The 19,174-nt window shown below is 37.4% G+C and overlaps 2 protein-coding genes across 17 annotated transcripts in view; both read left to right on the forward strand.

Moving 5' to 3' along the window:
* The window catches only part of PPFIBP1 (PPFIA binding protein 1), a 238,084-nt gene extending 222,124 nt beyond the window's left edge, over window positions 1–15,960 (forward strand). For all 16 annotated transcript variants that reach the window (XM_001363771.4, XM_016425613.2, XM_056797652.1 and 13 more), the window contains 6 exons: window positions 6,883–7,005; window positions 7,945–8,070; window positions 8,842–9,030; window positions 10,840–11,019; window positions 12,150–12,215; window positions 12,325–15,960. In XM_001363771.4, coding sequence (XP_001363808.1) covers window positions 6,883–7,005; window positions 7,945–8,070; window positions 8,842–9,030; window positions 10,840–11,019; window positions 12,150–12,215; window positions 12,325–12,411 — 771 coding nt within the window. In that variant the 3' untranslated portion in view covers window positions 12,412–15,960. The remainder of the gene's footprint in view (window positions 1–6,882; window positions 7,006–7,944; window positions 8,071–8,841; window positions 9,031–10,839; window positions 11,020–12,149; window positions 12,216–12,324) is intronic.
* Window positions 14,913–15,960, forward strand: REP15 (RAB15 effector protein). The gene has a single exon (XM_001373281.5). It carries the CDS (start codon window positions 14,913–14,915, stop codon window positions 15,618–15,620), a length of 708 nt encoding a protein of 235 aa, XP_001373318.1. The 3' UTR covers window positions 15,621–15,960.
* Window positions 15,961–19,174: the final 3,214 nt, after the last annotated feature.

Raw genomic sequence — 19,174 nt, forward strand, 5'->3', positions numbered from 1 at the left:
ATTGTTTTCTTCAGTTTACTCAAAAGTATGCTGTTAGGAAGTTAATGCTTGCCTTTATGCACACCTGTCTCCTTTGTTCTTATATGTCTAGTTTTTCTTTGAATGAATTAAGTAAATATCTGCTTATAATCTGAAGATTTCCTTCTTTACCCTTTTGAAAAGTAATTTTAAATAATTAAAGTGACTTTAAATAAACTAAATTAATCTCCTATTCCTTGAATTCCAATCCAAATACAAATGTCTCTTTTAGGCATTTATAACCCTTTACAATCTGACTCCCACCAACCTTTCCATGCATTTTACACATTACTTCTCCTCTCAAACTTGGCTTAATCAAATTGCCATCCTGCTGGTCTTCACACATGCCATTATTCCAACTCTAAGCTTTTGCATAGGCTGCCCCTTCTTGTCTCCTAGAATTCCCAGTTTTCGTCTAAGTTCAGCTTGCCAGACACTTCTCTATACAAAGCCTTTCCTGATATGCTTATTTGCTAGTATCCTGCCTAAAATTACCTTTTTAAAAACTTTGTGTGTGTATATATGTGTGTGTGTGTGTGTGTATTTGTATATACTTACACATGCTTTACCTAACTGACTCCTTGAGTCCCACCTGTTCTATTCGCTCTTTTATTCTTCAGTGCCACTTAGCAGGTGCTTAATAAATCCTTGCTGATTAGTAATCATTTAGAAATTGTTCTAGTGGCCCTGGAGAAGTCATTTAACCCAAAATGCCTAGCCCTACTGCCTTGGAGCCAGTTCTTGGTATCAATTTTAAAACAGAAGGCAAGAGGTTTTTTTAAAAACGAAATTTAGTCACTTTAGAAGTCATTTAGTCTAATCTGTAAATGAGAAGATATCTCCTCTACAATTTGCCTGATAAATGGTCATTCAATTAATACTTATCAACTGTCATTTGATGACAAATTTCTTCCCTCCCGAGGCAACCTAATCCATTCAGGCATCTCTAGTTATTAGGATATTTGCCCTTTTGCAGTTTATCTTCATATAGCCTCAGACATTTATTGGCTGTGTCCCCCTGGGCAAGTCACTTAACAGTCTTTGCTTCAGTTTCCTCATCTATAATTCACTTGAGAAGATAGTGGGAAAACATTCTCGTATCTCTGCCAAGGAGTCACATGGAGTCATAAAAAATCTGACATGACTGAGAACTATTGAACAACAGTAACAAGCTGCTCACTTGCTACCAATCCCAACTTATTTGGGATTTCAATTCCACACCAATAATTTTTATTCTATACTTCCTACTCTGAAGATTAACTAGGCCAGTGGTTCTGCCTTCTCTTGGATGCTAGATAACCAACAGCATCCATTATCATTGTTCCATCTACCCCAGTAGCTATTTTATATCTTTTTAAGTCTTCTTACTACCAGGATAGCTGTCAAAGTCCATTTTGTTATCCTTATGATGCTATTTTTCACAGGGCTCTGTTCTTTCTAGACTTTAGCATTACTGACATTCTTAGAGAATCATCTTATTCTTGAATTCATATTTTGTAGCCTACCCTTGTTTCCATTTTCCACATATCTTTAAAAATCTGAGTTGGTTGATGAGTTGTCTTCCTCTTTTTCTTCTCTCTTAGAATTATTTGTATTTATATCTTCTTTTGTTCTTGATCTTTTTAAATCAGTCCCCCTATTTTTCCCACCCTTATTTTACTTCCCTTTCTTCCACTCTCCCTTCTTATTCCCCTCTTATTTTCTTTACAGTCTTTTTATACTACCCCCCACCCTCTCCCTCTCTTGTACTACTTCCCTCCCCACCAGTCCATTTGTTACCCTTCTACTTCCCTATAGGGCGCAAATCATTCTCTGCGCCAATGGATTTGATTGTTCTTTCCTCTTTGAGTCAATGTCAATGCAGGTAAGAGTTGAGTATTTCCTATCTACAACCTCTTTACCCTACCAGTGTATTGATGTTCTCCCCCCTCCCACCATGAACTTCTTTGTGACATATAAATTTACCCCCTTTTGTTTCTTTTCCTATTTCTTTTAGTATTAATCTCTTTTTTTTAGCTCTAGTTGTATATGCATATATGCATATATATGTATTTATGCATACATATATCTATATACATAATTATGTCTTGGCATTTCATCTTATTCAGTTTGTCACTGTTCCCTCTAAGTGTAATTCTTCTAGCTGCCCAGGTGATAATAACAATTTGTAAGACTTACCAATGACCTCTTTTCTTATAAGGATACATATCATTTTAACTTATTGTGTCTCTTTAAAAAAAAGGTTTGTTTGTTTTTTTCTTTTTTCCCTCTTTCTTAATTACCTTTTGATAATTCTCTTGAGTTCTGTGCTTGGGCATCAAATTTTCTGTTCAGGTCTGATCTTTTCTTTACAAGTGCCTGGAATTCTTCTTTTTTGTTAAATGACCATACTTTTCCTGGTAAAAATATAGTCAGTTTTGCTGGGTAATTGATTCTTGGTTGTAGACCTAGTTCCCTTGCTTTCTGGAATATCATATTCCATGCCTTTCAGTTCTTCAGCATAGATGCAGCCAGATCCTGTGTTATCCTCACCGTGGTTCCATGGTATCTGAATGACTTCTTCTTAGCTTGTTATATTTTTTCCTTGGTCTGATAGTTCTTAAATTTGGCTATAACATTCTTGAGTGTTGTCAGTTGGAGATTAAGTACAGGAGGTGATCTGTGGATTCTTTCAATCTCCACTTTTCCCTCTTGTCCTAGAATATCGGGGAAGTTTTCTTGGATAATTTTCTGTAGTATGGTGTTCAGGCTTTTTTTTTTTTTGTCATGGTCTTCTGATAGACCAATGATTCTTTTTTTTTTTTTTAAACCCTTACTTTCTGTCTTGGAGTCAATACTGTGTATTGGCTCCAAGGCAGAAGAGTGGTAAGGGCTAGGCAATGGGGGTCAAGTGACTTGCCCAGGGTCACACAGCTAGGAAGTGGCTGAGGCCAGATTTGAACTTAGGACCTCCCGTCTCTAGGCCTGGCTCTCAATCCACTGAGCTACCCAGCTGCCCCTGAGACCAATGATTCTTAAGTTGTCTCTCCTGGATTTATTTTCTAAGTCCTCTGTTTTGTGAATGAATGTCAATTTTTTCATTCTTTTGATTTTGTTTTGTAGTGCCTTTCTGCCTTGTGAAGTCGATAGTTGTATTCTGGCTTTTTGGTCATCCTTCTCCTTCTGGTCTGATTTTCTTTAGAGGTCATCTTTCATCTCCTTTGCCTCATTTTCCAGCTTGTTGATTTTGGCTTTCAAGACACTATTTTCTTGTTTTAGTTTAAGTGCCTCTGTTTCCAGATGACTTATCTTAGTTTTTAAGTTCTTTTCCCAGCTGTCTTCAGCCTCTCTTAATTGTGTTTTGAATTGTATTTTGAGTTCTTCCAGAACCTGTATCCAATTTGCTGAGGTTTCTCTGTTTTTGCTTGATTTTCCCTCATCCTTCTTTGTTCCATTTGCTCTTTTTTCATTGCCTGTATAGAAGCTGTCAATTGTAATTTCTTTTTTCTTTTTCTGTTGTTTGCTCATATTTATCCCTTCTTTCCCTTCTTTACTCCCTGCAGTTGCTTGAGCTCTTGTTCCTCTCGTTTTTTTTGTGGTTTTGGGCTTTTCTTTCTGCCTTCACCCTTGGAGCTTTGTCAATAAATCTCTCAGTGCAGTCTATGGGGTAAGGGTGTAGGAGCTTGAGCTTCTCTGCCCTCTGCAGGCTTTGATGGGATTAAGTCCAGCAGTCTGTGGGGGAGGGGTTTTGGAGCTTGAGCTTCCCTGCTCTCTGAAAGCTTTGATGGGATTAAGTCCAACTGGGTTGCTGGATGTGCCCTGAGGCCAAAACCTCAGGGGAGGTGCAATATGGAGTGTCTCCGCTGCTTCAAGTAGGTTGCCCATTCTGAGCTCTGCGTTTCTTCTCTAACTGCTTCCCCACTGCCTGTGTTCAATGCTCTGAGCCAGGCACAGCTTTGCCCGCAAGGTATTCCCTCCAGACCAGTTCCTTTGCCCACCCAGGGGTTCAAGCTGCCACTGGAGGCTTAGCACTCTAGGTGGGGGAGAGGTCCCGGGCCCTCCCTTCTTCCTTCCCCTTAAACCAGAGTGATCCCAAATTCCAGCTTTTGGGGGCATACCTTTTAAGCTGAGTCCAGCAGGAGGGTTCCTTAGCTCTATCTTGTTGTTAGGTTTGATTTTCAGACCCCTAGGAGCATTTAGTTTGTAATCAGTAAGGAAGGGTTTTCAGAGGTCTGAACTTTGGCTGCCTCTATGCCGCCATCTTGACTCTGTAAATCTTGAAATTTCTCAGACTTGTGAATGTTAAAATTTTCCCCATCGGGAAATTCTCAATTGGAACAATTCCCTACTGGGAACATTCCCCATTTTGACTGTGAGAACTCACCAGGATAAGAAATGGGAGGACCTCTACTCCACCGGTACTTAAGACTGCTTTAGTGGAGAAAACTCCTTGCTAAACAATGAAAGTACTTAGACCCATGCTTATGATGAGGCAGGGAGTTCTTTGAGCCATGCCTGTTTTTAGAATTGATACAATGGGATGCTAGGTACCAATAAAGTTTGGGCAACTTGTAAACTTGTCAGGAGCAAAGAGGTGAAAACTTACTCAGAGGTTTTTCTCTTGAGGGGATTAGTCGACTCAGCTGTGTTTTCTCTGGTTCAGACTTACTCAGAGGTTTTCTCCTAAAGGGATTAGTCGACCCAGCAGTGTTTTTAGAATGGGTTGTCCTTTGGAAAATGTCTACAGTGATTGGTAGATGGAAGAACTTAGGGGAGGTGACATAGGAGAAAACCCCCTATATATGAAAAAGCAGAATCTCTTGAAGGACAATCCTTTTGGAGAAATCTCTTATGAGGATCGCTTGAGGAAGAATCTCTTGAGAGAGGCTCTGAAGAAGGGAAGCTCTTGGAGGACAATCTCTAAGGGGGTCTCACTCTAAGGGGGAGCTCCTCTGAGGGGACTCTGTCCCTCTGGAGGCTCTGGAGAGAGGCCCTTTGAAACAGTCTCTGGCTGGATCTCTCTTTGAGGAGGACTCTGGCTGGAACTCTCTCTGGTGAAGTCAGCTGAGATGGAGTTGGCCTGGTGTCACTAGAATCCTTGCTTAGACAGACCTTGTGGTGAGTGATAAAAGACTGACTGACTGATTTCTCTCTCTTAAGACTCAGGTCTAGGCCATGTTGGCTTAAGGCCCTTCATACTTATTCCTTTCTTACTCTTTCTCTCTTTTCTTTAATTCCTCGTTGTATTATTAATTAAAGTCTATAAAACCCAGTTGACTTGGGTATATTCATGATTGGGAATATATTCCCTGGTGACCACCTTATATTTGATTAAAAAACCAAGACACTGTAGTGAAACATATTTTAAGCGGTCAAATTTACTCACCCACTCTTATATCTATCATAATTTATATCTTCCACCATTTTAACTCACAACAGTTTACAACATCAACCATTTTAATTATAACAGTTTATGTCTCCAACTATTTTAAATATAACACCATCTTGACTCCACCTCCTTCTTTTGTTCTTGAGAATGTCATTCCTCTCCATCCCTGTAGAATTCTCCTTGTAAAATTTTAGGTTTAAGAATTTACTCAGTGCCAATTTTTTAATATGTAATGTTTCTTTATTATTTTTTCAGTCTGGTATCCTTGAATAATATATGCCATTTCCTTATAATTTAGTCAAGAGCCACATTTTGATTAAATGACTAGTCCCAGTAATATCTAGGATAACAAATGTACCTTTTTTTCTTAAATCTTGCTAACAGCATTTTGTAAAATAATAAGAGTATAAGTTATGATGTCTTGCAATGGATAACAAAGTCTCTGATAATCTGCTAAATGTGTTTTTACAACTTTAAGATACTATTATATTACTATTAAGATACTATCTTTCAAGACAACTTAAGTTAAACCTGGAATTTCCATTCAATGTTACATGCCTCCTCCTTTTTTTCCTTTTAAAATATGACAACCCTGCTGTATTAAAAAGCTTAGTTTCCTTTTTTTTTTTTGTATCCCAGCTGTTATCAGTAAGGTGTGCCTAGCCTTTTCCCCATACTACAGGTGTTTTGGGGTGGGTCTGGTTCTTATCTTAGCACCGCCTCCAAAATTAGCTTCCTTGAACTAAATCTTTTCTATGGCATATACATTTTAAAATTCTGTCTAATCATCATTATCAGCATAACCTGCATTTTTGCATACAGCTTTAATATTTTCAAAGTGTTATGATCTAGTGATTATTTAATAGGAGATTTTGTTCATTTCTAAAATCGTTGCAAAGTCTGGTGTGCAAATTAAGACTAGTTACTTCAACCAGTCTCTTGTGGATTTAATGGGGGGAGGGTGGCAAATAGCTAAAAATAAAGGGGATCTTCATGGAACTGCAATAGCAAATAATAACTATTAGGCTCTGTTTTTTTCTCCTCTAGGTAAGAAGTCCCCTTGATTAGGAGGTCTGGTCTTTCCTGGAGTTTCCTTTTCTTAGGGAGAGAACAATATAACTACTTTCAGTGGTAGTAATGCTTTTTCAGAAGGTAGTTGGTATAGGGCAGCTAGGTGGCACAGTGACTAGAGAGTCTAGACTGGAGTTGGGAGGACCTGGTTCAAATCTCTCCTCAGACATTTCCTCGCCTAGTCCTGACCCTTATGTCTTAATAAGACAAAAAGTAAGGGTTGAAAAAAGTTGTTTGTTTGTTTGTTTTTTAAGATGGTTGGTGCTTAGAGACTTTGGAGGGATAGCAGTAGATGTTTCACCAACTTGGAGGACTTTTTTCTGTGAGACTCTAAGAAAGTGGAGAATTTGACTTTAAAGTGGTTTTCCTGATTCTTGCGATAACCACCATATGTACTAAGTATTTCTTCTCTTTTTCCCCTTCAGGATGATTTATTGTCTCTGAAGGTTGTTAGTGTGCTACACCATCTTAGTATCAAAAGAGCCATCCAGGTCCTAAGGATAAACAACTTTGAACCTAACTGTCTTCGGAGGCGACCATCAGATGAGGTAACATTTATAATTAAAGCTAACAGCATATACCAGAGTATACTTGTATTTGCCAGGTATATGAATGCCTATACTGTAAAAAGGTAATCACAAAAATTCAATATACCCCCTCTCAAAGCTTGTAAGGAAAAAATACTTTTGTCTTCTGTTTTTCTTAACTGCACATATACTGGGTTTGTATTTAGAGAACTTGGGTTAGAATCTCAACCCTACATTACTTTGGGCACATTTCCTAATTTTTATGAGCCTCTCTTTCTTTATCTCTAAAATGAGGAGATTGGGTAAGATGATCTTTGATGCACCTTTCTACTTTTAATCTGTATTCTTATATTACTCATCTTTGTGATGATACCTTAAAAAAAAAAAAACCTGTTGCCTGGAACAGATCACAGCCTCTCAAAAGATTTTAGAGCTCAAAAAGACCTTGAAAGTTATTTAAACTCACCAATCTTTTGCAGATGTGAAAAGTGACTCCATCCCCAAAACCAGAACAATGATTTTATGCTTTTTGAATACTGGCCTATGGCCTTAGACAATATAGGGCAATTTCTTTTCCAGTAATGCAATATGTTTAATGGTAATATTAATATTTTACTATAATCATAGACACAGATATAAAATCTAAAAATAAGTTAAATATACATATTCATATGAAACATATTACTTAGATGTAATTTTAGGAAAGGGGATTTAAATTATCTATGTTTTTTAAATGCTTTAAAAGATTATTTCTTTAATCTTTGTTCTGAAAAGCAAGTACATTTGCAACCCAGTGAATGTGTGTGTGTGTGTGTGTGTGTGTGTGTGTGTGTGTGTGTATGTGTGTATGTATTTGATTATATAGATAGGGTGGGAATTATTGACAAAGTAGGAAGAGTTAATTAAGGCTGGAACCTGTAAGTCAACAAATAAAAATGTCAATGGTTGTTTGTTCCCTAGAATAATATTACTCCCTCAGAAGTTTCTCAATGGACCAATCATCGAGTGATGGAATGGCTACGTTCTGTAGACTTGGCAGAGTATGCACCAAATTTGAGAGGGAGTGGTGTGCATGGTGGACTCATGGTAAAGCTGTGTTTCAATTGAAACTGCACTTAATGTATTGGATGAACACAAGTACTGGAGATTTAAAAAGTTTAAAAAATATACATCGCATGTACTCATTTCCTGTGTTTTCACTAGTATGATGCTATCAGTTGGCTAATCATGAATCCTCACAGTATTCTAAATCACTCAACCCCTGGGGAGAAAATATAACTACTCATCTCTAATAGGTCCAATTTTTAGAGATCTTTAAGGAAGAATCCTAGAATCTTAAGAATTGGAAGAAGCTTGAGCAATTGTCTAGTCCAACCTGTCCTACACTGAGGCATTCCATCCCTTATACTACAGACACCTCTCCTTGAACAAGTGGACTTTGTCACCTGCATGGCCCAGCAGACCCAGATCACATATCAGAAATTATGTTGGCTTTTCCAAAGTGCCCTAGTGTATACACCACCCAGATGCTTCGGCACATTCTTGGCATTAGGGGCTAGGGAAGGATGCTTTGGTCTGAGAAGTCACAGAGTGAGTGAGTAGAACAATGCCCTTTTTGGAAATAATGATAGGACCCAGGTCTTTTTCAGTGGTCAATAATTATTTATTCTACATGATTGTAAATATTGTTTAATTCCATTTCCTTTTCCTGTCCTATATGGATCTGGATAATTCCTAGCCACTATTCTCTGTGTAATCATTTTTACTGTTTCTAGAAACTTTTCTGCTGATTATGTGTGTTAGATGTTGTACATTGAATATTCGTTTCTGGTGTTATTGACATAGATTTGCTTGTAGGTTCTGGAGCCTCGTTTTAATGTTGAAACAATGGCTCAGTTGTTAAACATTCCACCAAATAAAACACTGTTGAGACGACATTTGGCCACTCATTTCAACTTACTGATTGGTGTTGAGGCTCAACGTCAGAAGCGAGAGGCAATGGAGTCACCGGATTATGTACTTCTAACAGCTACCGCCAAAGTGAAAGTAAGTATTGGTTCCCACCACCAAGTACATGTAAGCCACCAAGATTCTACATGAAACTGCACCAGAGCATATTTGACATATATGAATGAGGAACCTAAGGGATCTCATGTGTTCAGGTGTTGGGGGACCATTTTATCCTACTCTCTGTAGAGTTAATGAGGATACTGTCTAGCCTGGAACAAAAACTTAGATGGTTTCCAATATGGTGGCCACATTCAGAAGATAAGGAGGGTGTTTCCTTGTTTAACAGCTTCCTGATGGACCTAATTATTGAGCTTTCCATAAAATTTCAGTTCGGTAACCACCCGAAAAATTAAGCAATGCAGTTGTATTGGAAGGTGGCTAAAAACTTTCTATAGGTTAAAAAAAACTTTAGTAGGAATGTTGTGTAAGGATAATTTTAGGGTTGTGACCTAATCTAAAATAATTTTGGTTGCCAGGGAATATCCCAAATAAAATACCCAAGTTAGCTGGAAATTTATGGTGATTTTAATTAATATAGAGGAAATAAATTAAGGAGAAGGAGAGGGAAAAGGTGTAGGATTTCTCCTGCCTGGCCTGTGCCAAGGGGAAGATTAGAGGCTTTCTCTAAGAGGATAGTGTTTGGAAGGTAAAGGAGACAGTATCAACCTAAACTCCAAGAGAGCTCCGCTAAGATGCCTGAACCTGAACTAGCTACTCAGCTTCTCCCAGTATAGTATCAAGGAAAACTCACCACCAAACTGTAATGGGGAAATTTAGGGGAGAGGGGGAGACTGAGGCAGGTAGAAATTAGTTTCTCTCTGCAAGGATATATATTTTTTAGAGGTTTATTAAAGGTTAAAGATTAAGAATATACAAATAAGAAACATGTGCCTAGGCCAGAGGCCTAGACAAAATAACCTCACATCATGGAAGAGACGTCTCTGCTCCAAACGCGGAAGTCCAAAAGGGCCGAGCCCTTCAAAAGCCTTTCCTTAAATATCTTCTCGATCTCGGCCCAGGTGAGATTACAAGGCATTCTGGGGAAGTGGAGCAAAGGCTCATGGGGATTGTAGTCCTGTATTCGAGTCTATTTTTTTACAAAACCAGACAATAGCTTCTATCACACCAAGATGCCTAAATGCTCAGCATGCTGCCAGCCAGAGACCTCTCTGCCATAGAGCCTGGAGAGAGGAAGTGATGCAAAATATATAGATGGTTTTACATTACTTAACTCTGTCTCACATGTACCAATGGTAACTTAAGCTTGACTTAGGACAGCCCAGGGGTCCGTCAGTTATTTCTGATTCGTCATTTGCTAGCACATGTCTATCATAGGCCATCCTCCTAGATACTTAATCCTTAAGTATGGGTGTAGACATTCCTGATTTTGTTAGACTAAGTAGGGTGGAATAATCTAAAGTTCACAGTTGTCAACCTATGTGAATTCTTAAGTGATATCAGATTTGTGTCTAGTTCAGGCTATTTCTTAAGTGATATCAGATTTGTGACCTGTTCAGGCTATTTCTTTCTCTTATTTTCCAAACAAGTAAACTTAAGTAGAGATAAAGATTTAATGATGGAACCTTCCAAAGAAAAGAAGATATAGAGCAAATGCTTGCTTAACTTTCCCAGATCTCTAAGGGGCCATACTCATATGGAGTTTTTTTTTTTTTTAGGACAAAGATCATTTTTCAACTGCAGGGGTATAAATTATATTAAGGACTTCAACCATCCCTTTATTGGGCTTAGGTTTAATCTTCAATTTTCTAATTGGTAAATAATATATGTATCAGCTCTCATGAGCCCCCAAGTGATTTTACTATTTTCTCAACACTTTTTTTAAAGCCAAAGAAACTCACCTTCAGCAATTTTGGGAATCTAAGAAAAAAGAAACAAGAAGATATGGAGGAATATATATGCCCAATGGAATTGGGACAGGCATCAAGAAATGCAGCCAAGAAAGGATATAGTCCTGGTTTGGACATTCATCTATATGATGATGATGATTTGGATAGACTAGAACAGGTAAATGAGATCATGGATCATTGTTGTTCAAATGCTATCTAGCACATGAATTTTAAGAAGAAAAGCCAGGATGATATTTTTGTGTTGATTAGAGTTTATTCATAACATTTCTCTTGTGTCATAAGCATGGATCATAGTAATACTATTAACAGATATTATTCCCAACACAATGGAGGTTATTCTGTCTGTCCAACTTAGTAAATTGTCTGACGTGGCAGCTAGGTGGCCTTGGAGTCAAGACCAGAGTTTACATCTGGCCACAAATACTTACCATCTGTGTGTCCTTGGTCAAGTCACTTCCTCTGTTTACCTTTTTCTTCAACTGAAAAATGGAGATGATAATAAGCGCTTCTGAGGACCAAATGAGATAATATTGGTAAATTGCGTAGCATAAAGTGCCTGGAACATAGGAGGAACTTTATAAATGTATCATTATTAATTATTGACTGCAGTAGATATGAAGAGAAGCCAGAGATAGTCAGGATACATCCATGACCTTTTCAGATCAAAAGGAAATCGTGTTCACCCAATCAAAAAATAATCTTTTTGTGTCCTTGTCAGGGACAACCCAATAGAATGCTAAATTGAGGTGGTCCATCATTCTCATCCACTTGACTTTTCTTATCTATTGAAACGTACATCCGCAGATGCTACCAACCTGTTATTATAAAGACATTCTTTCTCATAGCTCATTTGTAGCATTGTAGATAGTCTTAAGTCCATTCCTGCTCTACCTGTACATCACTGTTAATAGCTGGTTGCCTACCTCCGTGCAATGAGCATCACTCAATCCATAAACTACTACTTTGTGTCAGGCACTGGGTTAAGTGCTGGAGACTTGACTGTTTAAAAGCTTTGAAGACACGGATGACATAATGATATATGCGTGCTGGTGTTGGCTTTTCTCTGCTCCTGTTTATAGAAGTGTCTGTTTACTATGGATTAATTCCAGGAGAAAATACTTGTTTGTAATTATTTTTTAAATTTATTTTTATTTAATGTTTTAATTGCTACAACCTCCTCTGGACCCAAGTCTATTGTCATACCGTATGTATGGTACAGTTCATTAGGCATCCTATATGTAGTATGACGATTTAGATTGTTGGTAATGACTGCATTTGTTTATGCAGATGGAAGATTCAGAAGGGACGGTGAGGCAAATTGGCGCATTTTCAGAAGGCATCAATAATTTAACAGTAAGTATCTCTCATGTGCCTTTTGGATATCCCAAACTCAACCCTCCTAAGTCTAAGCTCTGGAGCTTTTCATTTACCGTATGTCTGACGCTCATTCTTTGTTTTCCAGCATATGTTAAAAGAAGACGACATGTTTAAAGACTTTGCCACACGGTCTCCTAGTGCTAGTATTACAGATGAAGACTCCAATGTGTGACCGTGACAATTCGGAGTCTTCTTTTCTGTCCTCACAGAAATACATTCAGGAGAAATGACAGGCTGCAGATTGTTCATCTGTTATACTCACATCTACTCATTTAGAAGTGACTTTTGTTTCCAAGGGTCGAGGGAGGGGGTGGGACAGGTGCCTATTCTGAAGTTGCCATTGAACAATGAAACACTGGTGAGTGGTAGCGTAATGATTTTTACTCTATTTAATGTACAATTCTATGACATATTTAAAGTATTGCTTTTTAAATGCCGTTCCTTTATTGTTCCTCTTAACATTGATGCCATGAAAGACTCTGGAGGAAAATGAGCTATTAAGTAAATTTACTGTGGCTTTTTTAGACAAAAATTAAGTGATCATTGATAGATTTCTCAACGTCAACATGTAGAATTCCTTAACTTTATTAAATGTGTGTCCACCTGAATGTCACAGTTATGTCCTTACATGCCTTTTTACTATTGCTGTCTTATTTTTGTACATTTTTCTAAAGCATGTATACACACTTAAATATATTAAATCATAGAAAACAGAACTTTTATTTTATGACATAGGAAGATAATGAAAAGATTGTTGTTAGTTTTTTGTTGTTATTGTTGTTGTTTTTTAAACAAGTGTTGCTTACAGTTTGCATATATACCAGCTGGTTCCTGGAAAGATTAGACTTTTTGAACTCGGGACTTTCTTATCCTACCAAATGCCAACAGTGTTGACCATTGTGACAAAATTACTATTACTAACAAGTTAAGTTAGTGAATCTGAAATCCCCAAGAATTATTTTTTTCTACCCTGGGTTGGAATACTATGCTAGTTAAGATTTTGACTTCAAATCCTGGATTATTTTACCTAAGAGGAAGAATTTGAGGAATATTTTTTATTCTACAACTAGAAGAGCTTTTTTGTTTTAATTCCAAAGGGTTTATTTAGAAAATTTCAAACTTTGTAGTATTAAATTCATGATTTTCCTTCTGTAAACATATTACCACATCAAAAACCATAACAGTAGGTTGCCTAGTATATTTTCATTGTAAACCCTTCCTGCCACTAATGAATGGAACTTTTAAAACTGATTACTTCCCTGAAATTTTATACTAAAATAAGGTCCATTCAATCAATTTAGTATTATCATACTGGAAAAGTGGTTTGTGATGCCAATTTTGTGATGTTAATTGGAGGGCTAAACTATTGTGTAGTGCAGTGGTCCTGTGTTCTTTGAAAAGAGAAGAGAAAACTGCAAACAAAACTATCCCATACCTTTTTTAAGGTTTTGGGAACATTTTGAACCAATAATATATGCACAAACTTGTCATGCTGATGAGTACACGTTTACTCCTTTAGTCAATGGGACAACTTGGAAAATAGTCCTGCTCAAAAATTTTAAGAGAGGTCCTAAAATACTGTTAGAATACATAAATTGTGAACTCTATTTAAATATCAGAGACATGAATTTTCCATTTGCCACCAGGGAACTTCCTAGGTCTTATAGTTTTAGATTATTTATTTATAACTACCATGAGTTAATTAGAGTATTATTATGCTACCTTTTAGCCTACCACTCATTATTTGATAATGGCATCAAAAACTGTGTTATTAATGTGCTGTGTTCATATTTTAATATAAATACAAATGGCCATGCCTTTTTCTTATTGTAAAATTCCTTACCAATTTACTATTATGGCCCTAAATAATATCTGGAGAATGATACAAATGCCAAAGTAGCTTCATTTAGAACAACCAAAATTTTATAACATTGATTTTTGTGTGTTTTTTTTTTTATTATAATAACATGCACTACTGGGTATTTCCATGTAAAAGCAAATAAAAAGTCAATTGGAAATTTCCATGTATTGCAATTCTTACTCTTTTCCTTTTCCCCTCAGATAACCAATAGGACTTCTTTTGAGACATCTGTAGAGATATAAATATAATGCCAAAGAATAGAAATGTAAAACTGTGACTTGAGCTGTTTTATTGCTAAAAATAAAAAGAATGTAGGCACCTGAGCTGATGGTGGGTATTCATAGGGCAAGAGGAGGAGAAACAGGAAGAATTGGTGTCATCTGCAATTTCTAGAAAGTTAAAAGAGATACAACGAATGGAAGGACATAAATGGAATGAAGTGCCAGTTTGAATTTTGAAACTCTTGGCAAATCAAATATTGAGAGAATAAAGTAAAAACGAAGTCAAGTGTGGAATTTGAGGGAAGACTGGATGTTTTGTGTGGAAGTAAGTTAACTAAGTAAGCCTTGTTAAACCAGTCTGAGTCAGTCCAAACAGGGCACACCCTTCTGACAAACCAGGAAGCCAGAATTTGTTTATCTACCTGTGCCAGACTATATAGTTAGCACTACAGGGCTAGGAAGCAGAGAGGAGCATGGACAATATTACACATTGAACTTAATGATTATCTGCAAAGTTGATTTTATGAAAAAGAATTGAACCTGACAGCAGCTTGTTCTGGAAAATTTAAAGTCATCTATGTTGCTGAGAAAATGGGCCAAACGTCATCTCAAGAAGTGACTCAGAAGAATAAGCCAGATCTTGTTATGTGTGACATTTTCAGTCGAGCTGTGATCTTTGCGGCTCAGAAACTGAAGGACTATCTTGGATTTGTAGATCCTCTAAGCAAACTGTCCCCAGATGCCAACACACTGAATGAGATCTTTTTAATTCATTTTATTAGCTTCTGTCATGAAAATGGAATGGACGAGAAGATCACTACTAACAAAATGACCAAGAATCAGGCCTTGTTGTTTGGGGCCGATTGGATCTGGACCTTCTGGGGATCTCAGAAGGAAATCCTGTTTCAGCTGGCTGTCCAGACTTTACAGATGTCCACAGACTTCCATATTGAGTCGATTCCCCGTGACCTGCTCAGCAAGGAAGCTGTGTCAGACGTGCATTCTAGGGAGGAAAATCGATTTGAGAAGATGGAGGAATTCTGTAATTTGATAGGTGAGGACTGTCTGGGTTTATTTATCATCTTTGGTGTTCCAGGAAAGCCTAAAGACATCAGAGGAGTTCTCTTGGACAGTATCAAAAACGAGAAAATTCAAAACTGCCTGTCAGGAGAGAAGGCTCTGAAACATTTTATCTTAAACACAAAGAACTGTCTATCTACCAAAGAACTGTTAGAAAACTATCTGTGTAAAAACGATAGGCTGAATAAGATAGGCAAAGTTTATATTAATTTTCTCTGAATTTTAGGTACGTTAAGTAGACCAAGAAAATATAAACCCATGTGTCAAGCAAAGAATTCTATTCTTTCAAGCCTAAGAGCATTATTTAATGTTACAGCATTATTTAGTGCACTAATTGGGTTTAGGACAGTATTGTATACACTGACAAATTCATTTCTTTTGGTGGCAAAAATTAGCTAAGCCACATTCCAAATGATTGTATTATTGTGATCATGAAAAAGAAAAAAAAAAGCCATGAAGATCTTTAGGGGGAAAAAAACCACATAGTTCAATGTAACATTTCTTCATTTGCTTGGGAAGCCAATACTAAATAAAACAACTCTGAAAGTTTGCTTTGCAATGAAGGTGTGTCTGTTACTTAAAATAAGGTTAGAATTCTATTTACTCAAACTGTCAAGGGCTGGATATCTTCCTTTGTTGGGAGGTAGGGTGGGAAGGTGGAGTCAGGTTTGAGCTTAAGAAAAATACACAAACCACTTTGAAACTTGGTTCCCACACAAAAGGGGGTGAAGACCTACTTTCTTCCTTCCCCTGTATACCACAGTCTACCCATTGGCCACAGAAGGGAGTTAGGGAAAGGAGGAGTTTTCTTTTGAGGTTGCTTGTCTGGTGGCTGTGTCTATTATGCAAAATTAATCATTTTATTCTATAGTAATTACTATAATACTTATAAAATCACATATCTAGAACTAAGAGACGTTAGGGGTCATCTACCCCAACCTCATTTTGCAAATGAGGAACATGAGTCCCAGAGAGGTTCATTTACTTGTCTAGGATCTCAAAGAGACCTAAAGTTTCCAAGTTTTGACTTCTTTCTGGTGAACTATAGTGTGCAAACTATATAAATTTTTTAAATCTCATTAATACAGATGACAAGATCTCTACATTAAAGATGAAGAAACAAGAACAACTTTCAACTTGGTTGAAAATTAAAGATCCAAAGTTTTTATAGAACTCTGAGTGTTGTCTTCTGAAAATCAGATCACTGCTCCCTAATGATTTGAACAAATATCCCAACAAGGCCTTGGATCTTTTTGCCTCTTTAAAAAAAAAAAATTTGAACTATATTCTGAACTAGTTCATACTTGCTAAATAAGGGGAAATTTTTAAAAAGAAACATTCAGTGAAGCACAATAATCATTTCAGTTTATCCTTATTTGAATAATTTCCCCACCTCCAGGGTCATAATTTAAGCAATTTCATGTATCCATCTAAAGTCACTTGAAGTAACTGGCTATTAAATGTAGCTCAATTTTCTTGTAAAAGGTTTTTTTATTTTATTTTTTTTGCCAGTGGCAAATTATATCCCCAAGTTGTTAGTCCTGTAATTGAACCATCTTGAATCTTGTCAGTGAAATGTAAAGGTACCATCAATTTTTATCCTTTGATGTGAATCAGTGGAGCAGTTAATTATTGAAGAGCCTGCCTGGTGGCAGCTGCTGTACTAGACATTTGGAATACAAACATGAGGATGAGACAATGCCAGTATTTAACAAACTTACTTTTGTTTTTACTCTTTTCCCTTCCTTCTTAGAATCAATACTGGGTATTGGCTCTAAGGCAGAAGGAATGATAAAGTCTAGGCAGTGGGGATTAAGTGACTTGCCCAGGATCACACAGGAAGTGGTGACTGAGACTAGATTTGAAACCAGGTCCTCTCATCTTTAGACCTTGTTCTCTATCCACTGAGCCATCTATCTGCCCCTAAGTTTAATGGAGAAAGAACATGGTATAGTAGAATGTATACTAGATTTGGAGGTGAAGTAACTGTGTGTGCTGAAATCATTTACCCTCTCCAGGCCTCAGTTTCCCCATTTGTAAAATGGAAACAAATTAAAATTCCTCCTATCTAAATCTATGATCCTAGGTTCATAGTAAATACAGTACGGAATCTATACAAAATTAATCCCGAGGCTGAGGTAGCTTTTCTAACAACTTGGAGTCAGGAAAGCCTTCTTGAAGTTGATTATCACTTGAGTTGATCATTTAAGGATTCCAAGAGTTGTGAGTCCAGGCTGCACCAAGACACACAGAAGGGGCTAGAATGTTGTGTATTGGTACTAGCAAGGGCAGACAGTGGGGAAAGTGGAGGAGTCATGGGTAATCCCCAACAAATGGGCCAGCCTGTGAAGAGATGTTGAGCAGAAAAAGTCATCTTTTCCCCCCAGAGCCAGCAGAATGGAATGACCAACCCAAACTTGTAGATTTAGTGAGGGAAAGCAGAGGGGCATTGAGGTAGCCCAGCAGAGGGAGGCTGTCCATCCCTGCTCCCTTCTCAGTATCCAGTTTCACAGCAATCGGAGTCCCGAGTCAAGTTTTGCTTGAATTTATGCACTATCCATTATTTGGGATGGTCTTTTGTGAAACCTGCCTCTAGTGTGATGGGACCAAGTTGGTGAGTGTAAGGTAAGGGCTTCTCTCTTTGAAAGCATTGATAACTGTTGGAAGGGATGTGGCAAAATTGGGACACTGATACAATGTTGGAGGAATCCAACCATTCAGGAAAATACTTTGGAATGTAAGAATTAAATTTAAAAGAGTGCTCCTTAGAATTAGTGATTTTATTAAATCAAAAGTAGCAGGAGGAAGAGGGAAATTAGGAGAGAGTTATTAAGAATATTTTCCTTATTGCTGCATAAGGCCAAAATAATGGACCTCCTACTCTCACCACTCACCAACAGGTCCAGCTAGCATCAACACCCAACCCAAGAGAGCTACTTCCTCCTCACCTCCTTATAAAATCCTTTCTCCACCCACTAACTCTCACAGGTCACATCTCAGGAACCAACCATGGCTTTCCATTTCGTCTGTGCTGCCTAGGCTGGGGCAGACCAGGGAATATCATCCTGTCCTCCTGATCTTGCGATATTCTTGACTCTTGCTCCATTTTTCTGACTGTTGTTCTACCTTCATGACTAAATTTATCCAAATATTTCCCTGATATAGTCCTTGCTTCTGGGCTCATGCCTGGAAACTCATGATAGGTACACATAGTGAAAAGAGAGGAGGGGAAATTTCCTTTTGCACAATAACCCCCACCCCTTTGATCCCTTGGGAGACTAGCTTAATAAATCTCCTCACTCAGGTGTTTCTAGGAGATTAATGTCAGATTTCCCCAATGAATCATTCCACATATGTAGCCTATCTGTTTAAAGATCCTCTTATTAGAGGTATATAAAATATTGCACCTTACATAGAGGGGATTATAATAATTTGGGGAATAAGAGGGAAAGAAAGAAAAGGGAGAAATGAAACAAAAAAGATTGATAGACACATTGACAAAAAGCAAATTGGGGGCACTACTCTTTGGCATAAGAGTTTACATTCAGAATAAACGATACACTCAACTCCCTTCAGTTCAGTTCATTATATCCCAAAGTTCACTCTGGATCTCTTGATGTAGTGTGTGGTTTCAGTAGGCATCCTTATAGCATCTTTTCCAGAAGATCCACTTTCTTGATTTGGGGTATTAGTGATTTTCTTTTCCTAAAATTTCCTTTAAGAGATATTGATGGAAGGTAAGGGTTTTTAAAAAAGGAGAGATATTAAACCTT

Source organism: Monodelphis domestica, chromosome 5 (genome assembly GCF_027887165.1).
Source record: "Monodelphis domestica isolate mMonDom1 chromosome 5, mMonDom1.pri, whole genome shotgun sequence".
NCBI lineage: Eukaryota > Metazoa > Chordata > Mammalia > Didelphimorphia > Didelphidae > Monodelphis > Monodelphis domestica.

Bases quoted from the DNA above. Each gene is read 5' to 3' on its own strand.
- REP15 (XM_001373281.5), top strand. From the start codon at position 14,913: ATGGGCCAAACGTCATCTCAAGAAGTGACTCAGAAGAATAAGCCAGAT.